Consider the following 18,455-nt stretch of genomic DNA (forward strand, 5'->3'; position numbering starts at 1 on the left):
TGTTATGTGAAATGCCAAAATATGGCAAGTAAAGCACTAATCAAAGAAAGGAAAATGCAATCAAATGATCTTACCTATTTTTTTAAATTTTCAAATGTGACATCCATCAGTGCTGCTACAAAAGCTTTTGCATGGTACAAGTTATTTCCTCAGCGAAAATGACGTCACGGTAGCAAAAGTGGTTTAAAAACAGCCCTCTGCAATATGCATACGTATAAATCAGACCATGTATACATCAGAAGATCATATTGTAAACGTAATCCTATTTTTAAACGGGGGGTTGCAGAAAGATCTGTCCTTGTGAATGAGAGAATTTGTTTATTTGATCTCGGTGCTGAGCGACAACGATTGTTCTACGATACTGTAAGAATTTAGGATTCTAGTGTTTTTTTTGGTATGTTTGCAAGGGAGACCTAGCGCTGTCTCTGACAAGTGTCCTCATAATATTAGATTTCATAACGGTGTCATGCAAATTCTGTAGCATTACAAATCAACCATGAGTATCCGTGGGACGGAGAGCCAGTTTAGAATGTTTTTATAGTTATTGTTGTTCCATATGTTTCACTTAATTGTATTTCCAATTATCTGTCTATGTATTAAAGAATGAACGGTGGGCAAATTGAAAATGGAGAACATGTATGTCAGTCAAATTCTTTGAGGGATCGATCCAATTGTAATAGAAAGAATCTCTCTGTCCTTTTCTCTGAATTTTGAGAAACCGTCCACACCACATGTTGTGTTTTTGTGTGTCTTACATTTTGTTACTTTTTTACCTTTAATTATTCCAGTTCAGGTAGGAACTGCTGACATCGAAACAGCGGATGAAAAATCAAAACAAATCGTGAACCAAAATTGAATTGTTAGATAAAAATAAACTTTACCAACTTTGAAAAACAATCTTCAAGTCTTCAATCTTTGCTTTGCAATACTCTGACAATTCTGGACGATTACGAGGTGTCTTGAGGAACTCCAGTGCTGCTCGTCGTCACCCTCTAGTGCTGTGTGGCTGCGTTGCCAGCTCCAGTCAGACAACAGAGATAAAGTCTCAGAGGTGAATTCACAAAGAATGGATTGCGGCCGCTAACAGCGCCATGAATTGCATATCAATTGTGCCTGCTTTCGTAAAAAAGAACGTACTCTTCCCACACAGTTCATTTATGACGTGAATAAAATGTGTATCTTTAAAAAAAAAAAATTCTAGGTCTCACTGAATCTTAATTTTACAATGTAGAAATGATGACTGCCAATTTAATACATTTTACTCTACCACAAACTTAATAATTTCAGTATGGCCCGGAGCTGTCCATGGTCCTATGAGGTTTGATGGCATCTGTGGTTTAATGCCAATTTTGACCACTTTATCGCTATTCCTTATAACTTTTAGTTTAGTTTTTTTTCCGATATCTTTTGGGTTGAATAGCAATTATAGATGAACATGTGCTGCAATGCAACATGTTGCGATAGATTTTGAATGGAGCTTGGCTTCATCCGGATGCAGGGGCGGCGCACAAGAAAAGTTGAGCAGGTTTCAGGAGGAGGGAACATATGCTCTCAAAAGCACTGAGTCTTGGCAAATGGACTGCTGACTGCTGGACTGCCTTGTCGCCGTGAAGCGGTCACCTTGTTCGCCCCATGCAGCCCGGTGAAATGCACGTTTTAAATGCCTTTCAGCCTGTTGCTCTGCAGCGCCTGTACGCCGGCGGTGTGACCCTACAGTACCATTAAGGTGACATTTGTATTGGGCTCCCTGGCCTCCTAGGGGTCCTCGAAAGAATTTCAGGAGCTCCGCAACAAAATTACTTTTAGATTTTTTTTATATATGTATTTAATATTTATTTTATCGTATTTCTTTTCACAAAAACATACTAAATAAATAAAATGGGGCGCAGAGCCTTCATTTGTTGAGCAAGATAATTCCTACTTTTAATTGATAGTTTGACAACAGCAATATAGTATAAAGTTCACTTAACGCTTTCGACATTTGCTCATAGGAAAAAATAACTTTTGCACTATACAACTAATTACTAAAAATACAATTTATAAATTAAGTCAAAATTTTAATTTCTGGAAAAGGATATGAAACAACTGAACAAATTGAAGAAAAGAATCCTATCCTGAAAAGAATCAAATCTCAAAATTTCCAATTTACATAGCTGACCGACTTGAAATGAGAGGCTAAAAGCAGTAAAGCTGTTTTGTGTCATTGTCTTACAGCAAAAAACAAAAAACAAAACATAAAACCGTATCAAATCGGTAAACCCTGTCAACACGGTAATACACACTGGCCTGCAAATAAATTCTGGTTTCACTGAATGTAACAGCAAGTTCATCTCTCTCTCTCTCTCTCTCTCTCTCTCTCTCTCTCTCTCTCTCTCTCTCTCTCTCTCTCTCTCTCATCTCAGATCTCCACGGTAACAGTAGGGCCGTTACTGGTGGCTCCGGGCTGGCTCTTCTCTGTGGGACTACTGTTGGACACCTCTCCTTCATCATTCTGCTCTCCGTCGCCCTCTACTGGGCTGCTCTTCTGCTCGGCTTCCGCCTCCTCTGATGAGCCCGTTTCGGAGACGATCTGGACGGAATCGGCCGAGGGGACCTTCGCCACGCCATTCTGGACGGGGAAGGCTTCTGCCAGGGCATCGTACAAAAACTGGTACTGCTCCTGTCAAGGGACAAGAAGGTTGAAATGGAAACATGCTGTGTCGTCGGTCAGTGCTGGATTATAGTGCAGTTGCAGTCCTAACAAGAGGAAAATAATATTTTATTAAATATTTTTCGTGCAAAATTCCAATCGCTGATCCCTGGGAGGCAGCAATTGGCGATATACCATTTTATCGGGGTGGGGGTTCGTGCTCGCATAGAATGTAATGTAATGCGACAAATGCCATCTCCCCATTCCAGAAGTGCAGGATTTATTGTTTACAAGTAAAGAATTAACACAAATACATCCAGTTTTTACTAAATTAAGTCCCATAGCAACGGAAAGCAAAGGGGAGACGCACAGGTTTTTTGGAACAGAACGGAGTAAGGACTTGGACAGTCCCTTAACTCAGTTGTGTTTAAAAATGTTGTTTCATACATGTAGGAAACAAATGAAAATAAATAGATCTAAAATAAAAAAGACAGGCACTGGAGCCGGCGCGCACCGCTGTCTGGAGGAGAAACAAGAAAAACTCAAATTCTATGAGTTATACTTCATTTTCCATACAAGTGAGTGAGGTGTCTGGAAGGTTTGCGGTGAATAGGTCACTGAGCTCCCAAAGCTGAGATATAGTGCGATAATAATATTAACTATGTTACTATTCGATTTATTGCTTCCGTGTCATACGGAGAACGAAAATAACAACGGGTCTATTCAGAGGCCCTATGGGAGAGGGATTTTGTTGATTCCTCCAGCTTGACCAGAGGAGGAAATGTTTCGATTTATGGCAAGACAGAGGCTGAGCGGGCACCTATGGGTTGGGACCAGATATGGTACGTTATCTATGTACAGCTTTAAAAGCGAGTGCAGAGCGTCGCTTGGCAGAGATTCCATCCGGCTCGGGTCTCTCCTGGACGTCCTAGGCAAGTCTGATTTGATGCTGATTTGTGTAATAAAACTATTATTTTAATCAAGTCAGCGTCAGCGGTCACTCCTTCATTCTTCAACACATCACATTCATCAAGAAACTACAAAGTGGCGTCACGAACAGGATCTGTTGGGCTGCCGATGCTGCCTGCTCCAGCGAACTGTCGCTCTCAGGGTGAGTGACCTCTCACAAAATTGAGCTGTTATGTGGTCTGGAGCGGTTGTGTTTTTTTAGCAAAGAGACTGCACTGAGATTATGCAGAGATGGAGTTGGTGATGGTGTTGATATGTGAAGTGAGTTTCCGTCTAAATTGGGGTTTATTAAGTTATAAAAGATGTAAATAAGGGGAATAAGAGAATAATAAATGAAGAAAAAGAGAATTTAGTTGAAATAGAGAATAGAGACGAGAGAAATAAAAGTTAAAAGTTAAAAGTAAAAGTTAAAGGCTTAAAAGATGTAGGGAAAGTAGAAATAAAAAGTAATTGTAGAATGGCAGAACTAGTAGCCAAAAGTTATTTAAATAACCATGCAAGATTAACAAAGACAGGGCCCGTATCTCGTTAAACAGTAAGACATGTGTACATTAAATGCTACGTGAAAGTTGGCCGAATGAAAATATAATATAGTCAAATCTAGGTAGGAAAAACAAGAGAAAATAACCCTGGCCAGGGGAATTGACTCAAAATAAAATTATATGAATAAAGATGAAAAAGATGAAAGTAAAGTGAAAAAGAGATAAAAGTTAAAAGCCTAAAGTAAGATGAAAAACATGAAAAGTGAAAAAGAGATAAAAGTTAAAAGTCTAAAGTAAGATGAAAAGTGAAAAAGAGATAAAAGTCAAAGGTTTAAAATAAGATGAAAAAGATGAAATAAAAAGAGTTACAAGTTAAAGGCTCAAATGATGAAAAATAAAGTTTGAGAAGAAAAGTGAGGAAAAACAAGGCAGAACCCGCCCTGGAAAACTAGTGAACATGCATGATGAGAGAATCTGATTAAAAAGAATTTGTGAAAAGTTTGGCTAAAGTAAAAATTAAAACTCTGGCCAAAGTGAACATTTTGATGAAATTAGAAAAGTATAAATGAGTTGACGTTAAAACATAAAGCTAAGCGCTGTTGAAGTCTCTGGGGGAAAAGATGTGCTGCAGGAGAGATATGTCTTTTTCTTTTTTTTTCTTTTTGTGTGTGAGTGTGAAAGTGCTTTGGCTACAGATGTGTGAAGAGCTTTGTGTATGTTTTGTGTATGTATAAGTGATTTATAGAATATATGTGTTCATAAATAGGTATACATATGTGGTGAGCAGTTGAATAATACATAAAGAGAAACATTCCTTGCCTTTTTAGTGATAAACATATATGAGCCTGTTTTATGGACTTTGTAAAGTTGATAAAAATATATGAGTCTTTCTTTAAGGACTTTTGATAAATATATATGAGCCTTTTTCTTTAAGGACGTTTGATAAATATATATGAGCCCTTTTTCCAAGGACGTTTGTGCATTTGATAAAGGATATGAACCTTTACAGGACTTTATATAGTTGATAACAAAACGAGCCTTCTGAAGGACTAGAGCCACAGTCTGCCTACACATACATGTACACATCCAGAAAAGAAAAGAAAATCTCCTGCTCTGAATTGGAAGGAGGATTTGTGATTTGTTTGATTGGCGTGTGGGTTTTTTCTTTTTCTTTTTATGCTTGGGGTGTGTGTGGCGGTGATTTCTGTGAGTCCTGTCTGGTTAAAAGAGCGGATGGTCTTGTTGGGGTGAAGGGAGACGCTGGTTCTTGATGCAAGAAAAGAGGTTTTGTGTTTCGGCTGCTGAGAGAAAACAGCTTTGATTTACCACTGTGTGTAACTGCATTGAGCTGGGCTAAACCTACGAGAGCCAAAACAGGATGTTCACTCGCTGACGACCAGTCCATACTGGAAGTCTTTGCTAAATTTAAGAGGTGGAGCAAGGGGTGGTGCTTCACACAAGAGTGGAACTTAGTTAACTCCTCCTGACAAGAGGGGCTGTGATTGAGCCCCCCCTCTACTCTTTTCTCTCAGTAGTTAGAATAAAAATAATAAAATTAAATGAAAATAAAAAGATAAATAGAATAAAAATAACCAATTAAAAGTGATATCAGATTGACTAATATACTCTTTGGACTTTAAATGCATTGCATGATTAAAAGTAACCATTGCTTTATTTCAAGTGCGCGCAAAATAAAAAAGCTGATAATGTATGTCACACTGAATTGTGTTACAGTGTGTATACGAATTTAGACTGAGCCTAAGACACTGAACTCTTCTGTTGTACTTTTTCTTCTTTCTTTCTCCCTCTCTTTTACTATGCTGAGTGAAAGCTGGGGGAAAGACAGAGAAGATGGAATGAGTCTGAACTGAATCATCCAAAGGGCAGATGACAAGACATCTGGCAGATCTTCACAGACACTGAGGCTTGCGGATGACAACGTTCTGGAATCCTGAATCCATCTAAACCAATTAAAGGCCAGTACGGTTTTATCCACAAACTCTTTCAACAAACCTCACCCGCATTTACCTATATGTCTATACATTTAGTTATAATATATGTGTTTAGTTTGTTTTCACATATGGGTTTGTAGTAGTTATTTTTCATACATTGCATTTGCAATTATTAAGTGAGAGGATTGGCAACGGACTGACTAATTAAGGCATTTGCCTAATTAATGGAGTATTATTGATTGATTGATTGATTGATTGATCACATGGGGAAAAGCTGATTTGATTTAAATACTGTTGAGGTCTGGTTATTGGCTTCAATATTGGTTTCATTATCTGTGTATGGTTTATCTATGCTGTTTTGAGAATGAACACTGATATAATTTTGATAATTTAACATAAATGAGTGTGATCAGATGCATCAGATGGTGAACAAGTGAATTGGCTTTCACAAGTGGGAAGCGATTGGTCTCCTTTGGGGTTGGCAAATTCAGCTGTTTTTGGTTGAGTGTGATTACACAGGGCTTTATAAACACATTTTTAAAATCATTTGATTTGATTTACAATAAAATAAAATAAGAGGATCATTAGAATGTCAAAAATGGATACTAAAATTACAAAAGTAATCTGTTCTATTGATGAAGTGCAAAAGAATAATCCCCTTATTAAAAATATTGCAAAAATATTTATAATAATATAAAATATAAAGTGTTGGCCTGACATTGAACAACCATGGCCAGTGGAAGGAACTCTTAACCCGGATGTGATTAAAACAATGCAGGTGCTTATGTCCACATATAAAGTAAATCAAAAGAAAGGCAAGAAAGGAAAGATGGACGCACAGAGAAAAGACAAACAGAACTTGGCATTCTGCAACTGTTCGCAAAGGAGGGACAGATATGGTTCGAAGCTGCAAAGGAAAAAAGAGAACAAAGTAGACAAGAAATAAAGAAAAATGAAAAGGAATAGAAAAATTGATGGAGAAGATTACCGCACCCTTCTCACATACAGTATCTGTAAAGAACCCCCCGCCTTATGAGAAGGAGGTGAAGTTCACTGATGTTTATCCCCAGCTCCCAGTGATTACACAGGAAGGCAACTATCTCTTCAAAGATGAAGATGAGCAAATAATAAAGATGGGCAAGGCTAAAACAACCATCAAGATGTATCCCAGCTCCAACACTACCAAGAAAAGGAACCGTCTGGGAACAGACAACGAGTCAGAAGTCTGGAAATAGGAGAACAGATTGGGAGTGACTCTGACGAAGCTATTAGAGGATACGACCCAGCAGTCGGACGGATGTTGGCTAAAGCGGAGAAAAAAGGAGATCGACTAGTGAGGAAAATGGCACCAGGAACGGACGACACAGATGAAAGTGAACAGGGTGAAAGCGATGAAGAATCGGAGAAAAGAAGGTCCTTCCTGTTTTCAACCGTTAGCAGCCAGCACTGGGGTAGGAGATCACAGACGTATGGTTTTAAGAGAGATTGAGAGGAGTATAGACAGATGCCTCGAGGACATGAGTGACTCCACCTGTCCAGAAGTTCAACAAGTATTAGAAAAACAATTACACAAATTGCAAATAACAGAGAAGAAACTCCAGAGGTTTAGAGTATGGACTACGTCCAAGAAAAGGAAAGAGATCTGACAAAATGTGTCCAGTGATAATTCAAGGACAAAATTTAGAATACAAGCCTTGGCAGAATACAGATATGTCTAACATACCGTATTTTCGCGACTATAAGGCACATATAAACGTCTTTTTTTTTTCTCAAAATGTGCGGCGCGCCCTATAGTGCGGTGCGCCCTATGTGTGTTGTTACTGCGGACGTTGTTGAGACCACCATGAGAACGTTAAAGGGGGAAGTGTGGGCGTGGATTGTGTATAAAAGAACAGGTATGTGCTTTATGCAGAACATTGTTGTCTTAACAACCCTTAAAATGGCAAAGAGACACGCCTATGAAGCACAGTTTAAACTGAAGGCTATCAGCTACGCAGAGGAACATGGAAATCGAGCAGCCGCGAGAGAATTCAAGATTAATGAATCGATGGTTCGCAAGTGGAGGAAGATGGAAAACGAACTCCGACAGGTGAAGAAGACGCAGCTGAGTTTCCGCGGACATAAGGCGAGGTGGCCCGAGTTGGAGGAAAGACTCGAGCGGTGGATCATCGAGCAAAGAACGAGTGGGGCGAGCGTTTTGACGGTCACTGTTCGACTAAAAGCAGTAACGCTAGCGGAAGAAATGAAAATTGAACATTTTCAAGGAGGTCCGTCGTGGTGCTTTCGTTTTATGAAACGGTGCCATTTTTCCATCCGGACCAGGACTACAGTAGCGCAGCAACGTCCGGCGGATTATAATGAAAAGCTGGCGAGCTTCCACTCCTACTGCAGCAAACACATCGCCGACAAACGCATCCAGCCAAGCCACATCACCAACATGGACGAGGTGCCGCTCACTTTCGACATCCCGGTGAATCACACGGTGGAGAAGAAGGGGACCAGCACGGTAGCGATACGCACAACGGGGTATGAAAAGGCGTCGTTTACTGTTGTGCTTGGCTGCCACGCAAATGGACAGAAACTGCCGCCTATGGTGATTTTTAAGAGAAAGACTTTGCCTAAAGAGACTTTTCCAGCTGGAGTCGTTATTAAGGCAAATGAAAAGGGCTGGATGGATGAGGAGATGATGAAAGAGTGGCTGAGGGAGGTGTATGTAAGGAGACCAGGTGGTTTTTTCCACGCATCACCATCGCTGTTAATCTGTGACTCCATGCGTGCCCATCTCACAGCCGATGTGAAAAACAAGGTGAAACAAATGAACGCTGTGCTTGCTGTTATTCAAGCCGGCATCATTTCCGAGGAGCCGCATGGCACGGAAAGTGACTCTGACAGCGAAGAAGGGGAAACTGGCATGTCTGATTTAGCGCAGCTGTTTAATTCAGAAACAGAGGATGATGACTTCGATGGGTTTGATTAATACTTTGTAATAAATACATGAATAAAGCACAAACATACTCAGTTTTGCTCCCCCTCTATTTTTAAATACGCAGTAGAGGTATTTAAACGTAGTAGAGGATATGTACCGGCATATAAAACCCGCGCCCTATAATCCGGTGCGCCTTATGTGTGTGTTAAATACAGTAATGGCACACATAACTGAGACTGCGCCTTTTAGTACAGTGCGCCTTATGGTCGTGAAAATACGGTACTTGAAAAGTTACCCACTCTTCAAGATGGAGCACATCCGTGGATCTCAAAGCTGGAAGAGGTTTTGGTGGGAACATAGCCTGCCATGGGAGATATTAAGAGACTTCTGGCCAGCCTTATTGGAGTCCCAGCGATAGAGGAGATCCTGCAGGTGGCAGGCCTTGACAGATACGTGGCAACTGCAGTATTTGAGCCAGAATTGTTTGCTGCAAGCAGAGGTCGGATGTGGAGAGCATTGAAAGATGCATTTCCAAAGAAACGTAAACCCAGACAACATCTTTATCGAGGCATTGGGCCCACAGGAAAATTTAAGAGCTTATGTGTCAAGAACTCATCAAGTGTGGAGAAATGTTACAGGAAATGATCCAGATCTGAATCAAATGGAGAAATCAATTCGCCGAGCTAAAATACAGAAGGGGCTGCCTCTACAAGTAAGGAGCAAATTGACAGAAGTGGTACCACATAGTGCATCAAGTGGAACTATATCGGAAAAGGGAGCATGACCAGAAGGAACAGGCCCAGGAGACTCTCAGAAAACTCAACCAAATACAGTTGGTGAATAACAAGAAAGAGGAAAAGAAACAAGCTGTGGTTATGTAGAGCCAGTCACAACCAAATCAATTACCACCACAACAACAGCAAGAACAGATTCAGGTTCTACCACCTGTGGTCCCCACTGTCTCCTTTCCACAGCCAGTTTTTGACCAACCACAAACATGGAGAGGAAGAGGTCAAGGAAATTTAGGAAGAGGAAGAGGAGGAAATTTCCAACAGTCTCAAGGAGCGTGTCATAATTGTCATTTTGTACGTGACTGCTACAGGTTCAGAGGAGGCTTCAGAGGAGGCTTCAGAGGACAACCACAGGCACCCAGGGGACTGGTGAACCCTTACAGGGGTCGGGAACCTGGTTTCTAGGGGTGCCCGGAAGACTCGAAAGGGAGGTGTCAGCTGGTAGTATCGGGGCCGGAGCAAGATCCAAAAATAGAGGTGAAAATAAATGATAAGCCACTGGAAGTAATGGCAGATTGAGGAGCAGCTTTCACCTGTATTCGGCCTGAAGATGCTATACATCGCCCCATGTCTGACCAATTGGTACGGACAGTCTGGTTTGAGGGTGTGAAACAGCTGATTCCTCTCACAAAACCAATTGAACTCTGCTGTAGAAACCGGAAAATCACACTACCAATTTTGGTGTCAGAACATACGCCCATTGCACTCTTGGGAAGAGATGCTATGTGCAAACTAAATTGTACAATACGGTGTACACCAGACGGCTGTCTGGTGGATGTGCCACCTGATGTCTACCACCAATTATTTATGGCACCAGAGACCGAGATTCCTTCAGTATATTGGATTGGAAATCTTAGTCCGGAGCTATTAGAGCCAGCCAAGATGTGGGAGAAGTTCATTGTGGCAAATATGCCTGATGCTAAGCCCCCTGAGTATCCACATCACTGCACGCTGAAATATTTCAAGAAAGCTGACGAATTGGATCCGGAAGAATGGTTGAGTAGTCAACCCAAGCATGTTCAGCTGACCTCATGCTGCATAATTGTGGGACCACAAGGAACAGCTATGAAGATAAACACGAATGAGTATCTCGAGAAAGAGTACGACATTGAGAAAAGTGTGCCACATGTGACTTTAATGGTGGCTGAAGGATTTGAGCAGAAGCACATAGGAGAAATGATGGCAAAAGCTGAGGAAGCCATTTTTTCACCAATAGAATCTTGCTATCTGGATAAGTGAAGAACAGAAGTTCATGAAAATCATGATTTCAGCTCAAGGACAAGGCCAACCACAAGTGGTACAGATGACACATGAGTCAATGTTCAGTGCTAAATTGGACTCAGACAGCATGAGAGAGGAGATGCTGCAACAAATTCCAGAATGTTTGTGGTCACGACATAGTACTGACATCGGACTTGTGAAGTCAGCCCAACTGGTGAGAGTTGAACTGAGACCAGGAACCAAACCTCCTTGGAAGAACCAATACCCACTAAAGGAGGAGGCAAGCAAAGGGATTGAACCACAAATTGAAGGACTGTTAAAAGCAGGTGTAGTGGAAATATGTTTGGATCCTCAGAGTAATACGCCTATATTGCCTTTAAAGAAACCAGATGAGTCCTATCGCTTGGTACATGATTTAAGAGCGATAAATTAAGTGGTGCAAGATTTTCCAGCAGATGTACCAGATCCACAAACCTTGTTAGCCCAAATTCCTCCAGGGGCTACACACTTCACAGTGTTGGATTTGTGTGGAGCATTTTTCAGTGTTCCACTGAGCGAAGAAAGTCAAGGGTTGTTTGGATTCACATACAAAGGACAAACCTTCAAGTACAAGAGGCTCCTTCAGATCTTGAAAAGTACTGTCATTCAGTATGTGGACGACATCTGTTCACTAGATAAGGAAACGTGCCATGAGGACTCAATCAAACTGTTACAGCTATTGGCAGACAAAGGACACAAGGCCTCTCAGAAGAAGCAATAGTATTGTCAAGAAAAAAGTTGTTTATTTGGGTCAAACAATAACCCATGGACACAGACGCATCTCTGAGAGTCATTTGAAGGCCATTCGAACGGCACCAAAGCCTAGAACAGTCAGAGAGATGATGACATTTCTTGGCATTGCGGGATATTCTTCAGCCTGGGTAGAAGATTATGCCTGCCTAACAGGGCCTTTGAGAGCCATGATAAAAGAGACTGGGAATGCTCAACTCCATTGTAACCTCAACCTAACCTCGCAGCAAGGTCTTATGGCATTTGAAATGATCAAACCGAGGCTACAAGAAGCTCCAGCGCTAGCACTGCCAGACTACTCTAAGAACTTTTTGCTGTACGTGGATACGTCCACTGGAGGCATATATGCATGTGCAGTTCTTTGTCAGTCCACAGGTACAGGGACAAGCCCTCAACCTGTTTCGTATTATTCTACTGCCTATTCAGAAGTAGAATTGGGGCTACCATGGTGCTACAGAGCAATGGTGGGAGATTATCTCATGTATGATAAAGCATCATCAGTAACTATGGGTTACCCAGTGACAATTCTTACCCATCATAGTCTCAGAAATCTTTTGAACTTCGGTAAAGTTACATTGACTATGTCTAGGCTAAGAGACTAATATAGGCTCTTAGAGCAGGAAGATGTCACCTTAGTAAGGTGCGTCACGGTAAATCCAGCTGAGAATTTACCAACACCAGAGGATGGAGAGCCACATGATTGTGTTCAGGAAGTAGAGGGATATGCAAAGCTCAGATCAGACTTGCAAGCTCTCCCACTGCATGTGTCAGATGTGGAGTATTGGACTGATGGGTCCTGCTATAGAATAGGAGACACATTGAGTGCTGGTTATGCAGTAGTCAAAGCCCAGGGAACTGAATTTGTTGTTGAGAAAGCAGAAGTAATACCACAACCTGCTTCTGCACAGCTTGCTGAGCTTGTGGGCCTGACTGAAGCTTGTCTATTGGCCGAAGGCAAGCGAGTGACAATATATACAGATTCTGCATATGAACATAATGTGTGTCATTTATTTGGATCAGTGTGGAAAAATCGAGGATTTAAGAAAACCGACGGTTCTCCGATACAGCATCATGCCCAGATAATGAAATTGTTGCATGCAATGATGAAACCAAAGGAAATAGCGGTAGCTAAGTGTGCAGCACACAAAATGGACACGTCAAGGGTCACACAAGGTAACAAAGCTGCTGATGAGGCTGCAAAAGCAGTTACAGAGCAAACAAAGCAGGCAAGGTTCTTCTGGTCACTCATGAAGTGGACCTGGAAGATAAATTCACGCTCAGAGATGTGATCCCGATGCAAGAAGCGGCGTCAGCCATAGATGAACAATTATGGTTGGACCGAGGGGCCACACAAGATTCTGCTGGTCTGTGGAGAAATCATGAAGGACTGATGGTAGCACCCCCTGACCTACTAGGTCTGATGATTCAGGAAGCACATGGGTTAGCCCATGTTGCAAGGGGAGGGGGGGGGTAAGGAGAAAAATCACGAAAGAGTATGGTTTTTGGGCACCGAACTTGCTTGAGCAAATAGATTATGTCATAGGCAGATGCACAATCTGTCTTGAAAATAATGTTCGGAGGGCTGTGTTGAGTCCACCCGGTCACATTCCAACTCCGACAGGTCCTATGCGTGAGTTGGTTGTGGATTTTGTTGACATGATAAGACCAATAGGAGGTAAAAGATACATGTTAGTCGTCGTGGATAGATTTTCACGATGGCCTGAGGCATGCCCAACAAAGCGTAAAGATGCTCAGTCAGGTGGGGACTTTCAGATCGGATATCCTCAGATAATGGGAACGAGTTCGTAGATAGAACAGTAAAATTAATTCTGCAAAAGTGTGTAGTTAGGGGCTAACACTAGTAGAGAAAGAGCTATTCTAAATATCTGATTCCGTCATATACTCAACACTATTGTTAACAAGGAAAATGCATGGACAAAGGGGGGAAAGGAAAATGTTAATCATATATTGGAATAATGTAAAAGTATAATGCAAAAGTGAAATTATTATACTGTATTTGATGTTTGTGCAAGATACTGGCTGGTGATTCTTTCTTTCAGGACCAGTCAGAGAGTGGCTGTGTCCAGAGATCCTGACAGCCTAATGGACTTGAACACTCAAACATGGACACTTGAAAATGGAGGATGAAAATGGATGGCGGACCCTGAATGAGGACATCATGATCAGGAGTGTCGAGTGAAATATCATTAAAAGTTGATGGTGTTAAAAAAGCAACAGTTCAATACATACATATGTGTCCTGAATGTTTTTATAATATTAGAGTTTGTTTATTGGTAACCTGTATTATTAATGTCCTGTACTCTACACTAGATATTTTTAGCAAGACATATTACTTTGATTTGCTATTGGTTTCTTTGTGTTGTCTGTAATAGGATGAAGTGAATACATTGGGACCTCAGGTATTTTCTTTTTTTGCGGTTTCTGAGGGACATTGGTGATAGGTAGGGAAAGGTCCACTGGAAGGTCTTATGGGTCGACCAGCCTGACTTTGGACAAATTTTTTTATTTATTTCTGTGGTTCTAAATGTATTCATTTATATGTGACATCCTATACAGTTGTCTGGAAGGTTTGAGGTGAATAGGTCACTGAGCTCCCAAAGCTGAGATATAGTGCGGTAATAATATTAACTATGTTACTATTACATTTGTTGCTTCCGTGTCATACGGAGAATGAAAATAACAACGGGTCTATTCAGAGGCCCTATGGGAGAGGAATTTTGTTTATTCCTCCAGCTTGACCAGAGGAGGAAATGTTTCGATTTATGGCGAGACGGAGGCTGAGCAGGCACCTATGGGTTGGGACCAGATATGGTATGTTATCTCTGTACAGCTTAAAAAGCGAGTGCAGAGCGTCGCTTGGCAGAGATTCCATCCGTTTCGGGTCTCTCCTGGACGTCCTAGGCAAGTCTGGTTTGATGCTGATTTGTGTAATAAAACTATTATTTTAATCAAGTCAGCGTCAGCGGTCACTCCTTCATTCTTCAACACATCACATTCATCAAGAAACTACATGAGAAACTAAGGGAACAAAATAAATCTAAATCTTTCTCTCTGAGATTATAATATATATTGCTATATTATGATCACAAGATTTGCTTATAGAGCGACAGCACGTGCAGGGGTGGTGGGGGGCGCCCGAGCACCTGCCCTATGGACTCAATGATGTGTTTTTATCAGGCGTGGGGTTTTTTCAAGTGTGAATGGGCATCGAGGTAGCGGAGTGTCTGGGCAAGATATACATATTCATGAGGAACGTCTCCTTGGTGCACCCGTAAAGCCGAGCGCAGATCTCACCTCCCCGCTCTACAACGGAGTGCAGATCATGGTGACGCACAATGGTGCGCATCGGGATGACCGTGATCTGCGCTCCGCTGTGCTGCTCTGTTTGAGTGGCAAAATGCCAAGAACCGGAGCTGGGGGTCCATGTGCCTTTTATTTTTTGGCCCTTTCATACTGTTCCTTACCTGGCTGCTGAGCATGCCCTGCCTCTCCTTACGCAGAGTTTTGGCCACCTGGAAAACATCCACTAGCTTCTCCTTCTCAGCGCTGTCCAGCAGGTTCCACAGGGCACAGAACACCCCGGACCTCGATGAGCCGTTACTAAAAAACAAGCAAAATATATATGAAATAAAATAACATATTTCCTTTTTTTCATGAATTAGGGGAAATATTTGGTTGGCATTTTTTTACCTAAATTATTTCTGTTAATTTGTCACATGTTGTTCTTTGTTTTTATTTATTATTATTATTTAATTTTTTATAAATTAAGTAAAACAAATGATAATTGGAATTTTAACTCAAATATTTCCACTAATTTCCACAAGAGACATAGTTTTGTATATTATTTTGTTAAGACCCCTTTTTTTCTTCTTTTTCCTCATTTCGTCACAATAGGCATCGTTTTGTGATGAATTAAGGGAAATGATGAATTATAATCGACTTTTAAGCTCAGATTTCTAACTCAAAAAATCGAATCCAACTCTCATTCCCCTTAAATCATCACAAAACCCAAGGTCTGTTGAGATTACCACTCTTGCTTGGCATTTAAGACCAGAGGGGTAGCCATTATGAGTTCCTTTTAGGCATCAATCCACCATGGCTGATAAGGAGGGGAGGTATGTCTTAGTGAAGGGATAATTGCATTCCGAGCCTGTGACATTGTTAAATATTTATAGTCCAAATCAGGATGATCGGGATTTTTCAGGAAGGTACTGATACCAGATATTTCACACTAATTTGATTATTGGGGACAATTTTAATTGTCTGTTGGACCAATATTTCGATAGATTATCAGCGCAAAGCATAACCCCCTCCAATACAAGTAAGCGTCTCAATACATACATCAAGAACATGAATCTGTGATCTATGGAGGATCCCAAATCCAACGGGCAGGAAGTACAACCGGCAACCGGGAAGTTGGAGGTTTAACCACAGCTCCTCACTGACTCAGTGTTTTCACAAAGAGGAACGGTTAAAATTGGAAGATCAAAGACACAAACTTGATGCAGAAAACCCACAATGCCGTTCTATAGAGAAATGTCGTCAGATTTTAACACTTAAATGCAAACTTAATGAAATACTCTCAGCAACAATAAGTGAAGCCTTTATGTTCACGAAACACAAGTATTTTGAGTTTGACGATAAACGGCATAAGCTGCTCGCAAGACAACTGCGCAAATTGGAGAATGAGCGTGCAAACCATAGAATTAAACCAGACACCGGGGAACCCTTTACCTCATATGAAGACATAAGTGAAAGATTCCAGCAGTTTTATGAGAGGTTATATACATCCCAAATGAGGGCAACGCAAACAAGAGGGATATGCAAGCTTTCCTGGATGAGTGCAAACCCCCAACTTATATCGAACTGACCGCGACTACCTGGGAGCTGAGATGACTGTACATGTGGGGAAATTACAGATACAATTAAATCTTTGAAAAATGGCAAAACCCCAGGGCTGCATGGGTTTAGCAACAAATTTTATAAAAAAAAATTCTGCGATCCACAGGATCCCTACTTAAATATAATGTTTGGGACATGACATTCGAAAGGAATCTATAGGATATCTTTAGGATATGGGTCTATAGGATCCCTATATTTTTGCCAACACAGATCAAAAAATCTATACAAAACTTTGCCAAAAGGCTTAGCTTTTTGGTAGGGAAACTGGTGCACCCGGACCAGACTGTATTTATTCCCCAAAGACATTTGTCCTTTAATTTGCAGCACATATGTATTCCCCACGGCACCTCGAAGTGGATCTTTTGGTACTATCTTTGGATGCTGAAAGGGCATTCTACCAGCTTGAATAGCGCAATCTTTTTGCACTCTTAAAAAAATGGATAAACCTATTTTATACCAACCCCTATACTAAAATACTGACTAACCAGACTCTCTCTCCTAACTTCAAACTGTGCCAGGGAACTAGGCGGGGCTGCACCTTCAGTCCTTTGCTCACGCCGCTCACCGAGGGCGTTTGATCACACCCAGAAATTCATCGACACAAATATAAAGTATACCGCAAATAAAATGTCCCTTTACGCAGATGATATCCTCCTTTTCATAACGCAACCACAAACATCGATTGCGTCAGTTCCGTCCTTGATTGACCTGTTTGAAACCTTTGCTGGATACAGAGTCAAGTGGGATAAGAGCGAACTCATGCCAATTAGTATTGTGGATCATGAATGGCTCGATCAACTCCCCTTTAGGATAACAAAAGAGAGGTTTGGAGGGAAATAGGACTATCTCACATTGGTGGCCTTCACCTAGAAGGACTGTTTGCATCCTTCCAACAGCTCCAAGAAAAATATGCTCTCCCACAATGGGATTTCTTTAAATATCTTCAGGTGAGGAGTTCTGTGACAACATATCTTCCTGACTTTGAGAGCGCGGGACTGGACAAATTGAGTGGCTGTCTAAAATATTCCATTGGGTGATAGTGGGTCATTCTGTTCATGTTCTGTTGTTCACTTTGTACTCTGTGGTGTAAAGACTATTCCTTCCTTATCCTTAATAATTGATAAGCAGTCCAAATCATGGATATTGTATACTGTAATGTTTAATTCCTTGTTTGTTTAAAAAAATTTAAGAAGAGAAAAAGGAAGCATGTTTATTTGGATACCATGTATGATGAGGATCCAACTCTTCACAATAAGAAAATATATATTTGAAACAGAAAAAAAACATTTGTTTTACTTAAATATTCCCTCCAATATTAAATATATTAAATATTAAATTAAATATTATTAATATAAATATTAAATATTCCCTCCCAATGCACTGCTGCCTCACAGCAAGAAGGTCCTGGGTTCGATTCCCGCCTGGGGCGCTGTTGGCACCGTGCTCCGGCGGGTTATCTCCCAAATAGGAGCCTTTCTGTGTGGAGTTTGCATGTTCTCCCCGTGCTCACATGGGGTTTCCTCCACCTCACGTCAGTAAGGACCCCCACCAAAAACATGCACACATCATTGTCTGACCAGCAATGGACATTTATCACCTGGTCCCCGGGCGCGTCTACGTATGCTGCCCACTGCTCCTGGCTGTGGCCCCGGAGGAAGGACAACCCAGGATGGGTCAAAAGCAGAGAATCCATTTCACCGGCCACCATCAAAAGCATGTGCATGTGTGTGTGTGTGTGTGTGCAAGCATGTGTTATAGTGTGGTGTGTTGCGT

At 41.2% G+C, this 18,455-nt stretch overlaps 1 protein-coding gene across 2 annotated transcripts in view; it reads right to left on the reverse strand.

Annotated features, from left to right (window-relative positions):
• Positions 1-1,908: 1,908 nt before the first annotated feature.
• The window catches only part of ptprc (protein tyrosine phosphatase receptor type C), a 32,573-nt gene continuing 16,026 nt past the window's right edge, over positions 1,909-18,455 (reverse strand). For both annotated transcript variants that reach the window (XM_080014315.1, XM_080014314.1), the window contains exons 30-31: positions 15,245-15,380; positions 1,909-2,659 (exon numbers count right to left, since the gene is read on the reverse strand). In XM_080014315.1, coding sequence (XP_079870441.1) covers positions 2,399-2,659; positions 15,245-15,380 — 397 coding nt within the window. In that variant the 3' untranslated portion in view covers positions 1,909-2,398. The remainder of the gene's footprint in view (positions 2,660-15,244; positions 15,381-18,455) is intronic.

The sequence above is a fragment of the Zeus faber genome (assembly GCF_960531495.2).
Source record: "Zeus faber genome assembly, chromosome: 1".
Taxonomy (NCBI): Eukaryota; Metazoa; Chordata; class Actinopteri; order Zeiformes; family Zeidae; genus Zeus; species Zeus faber.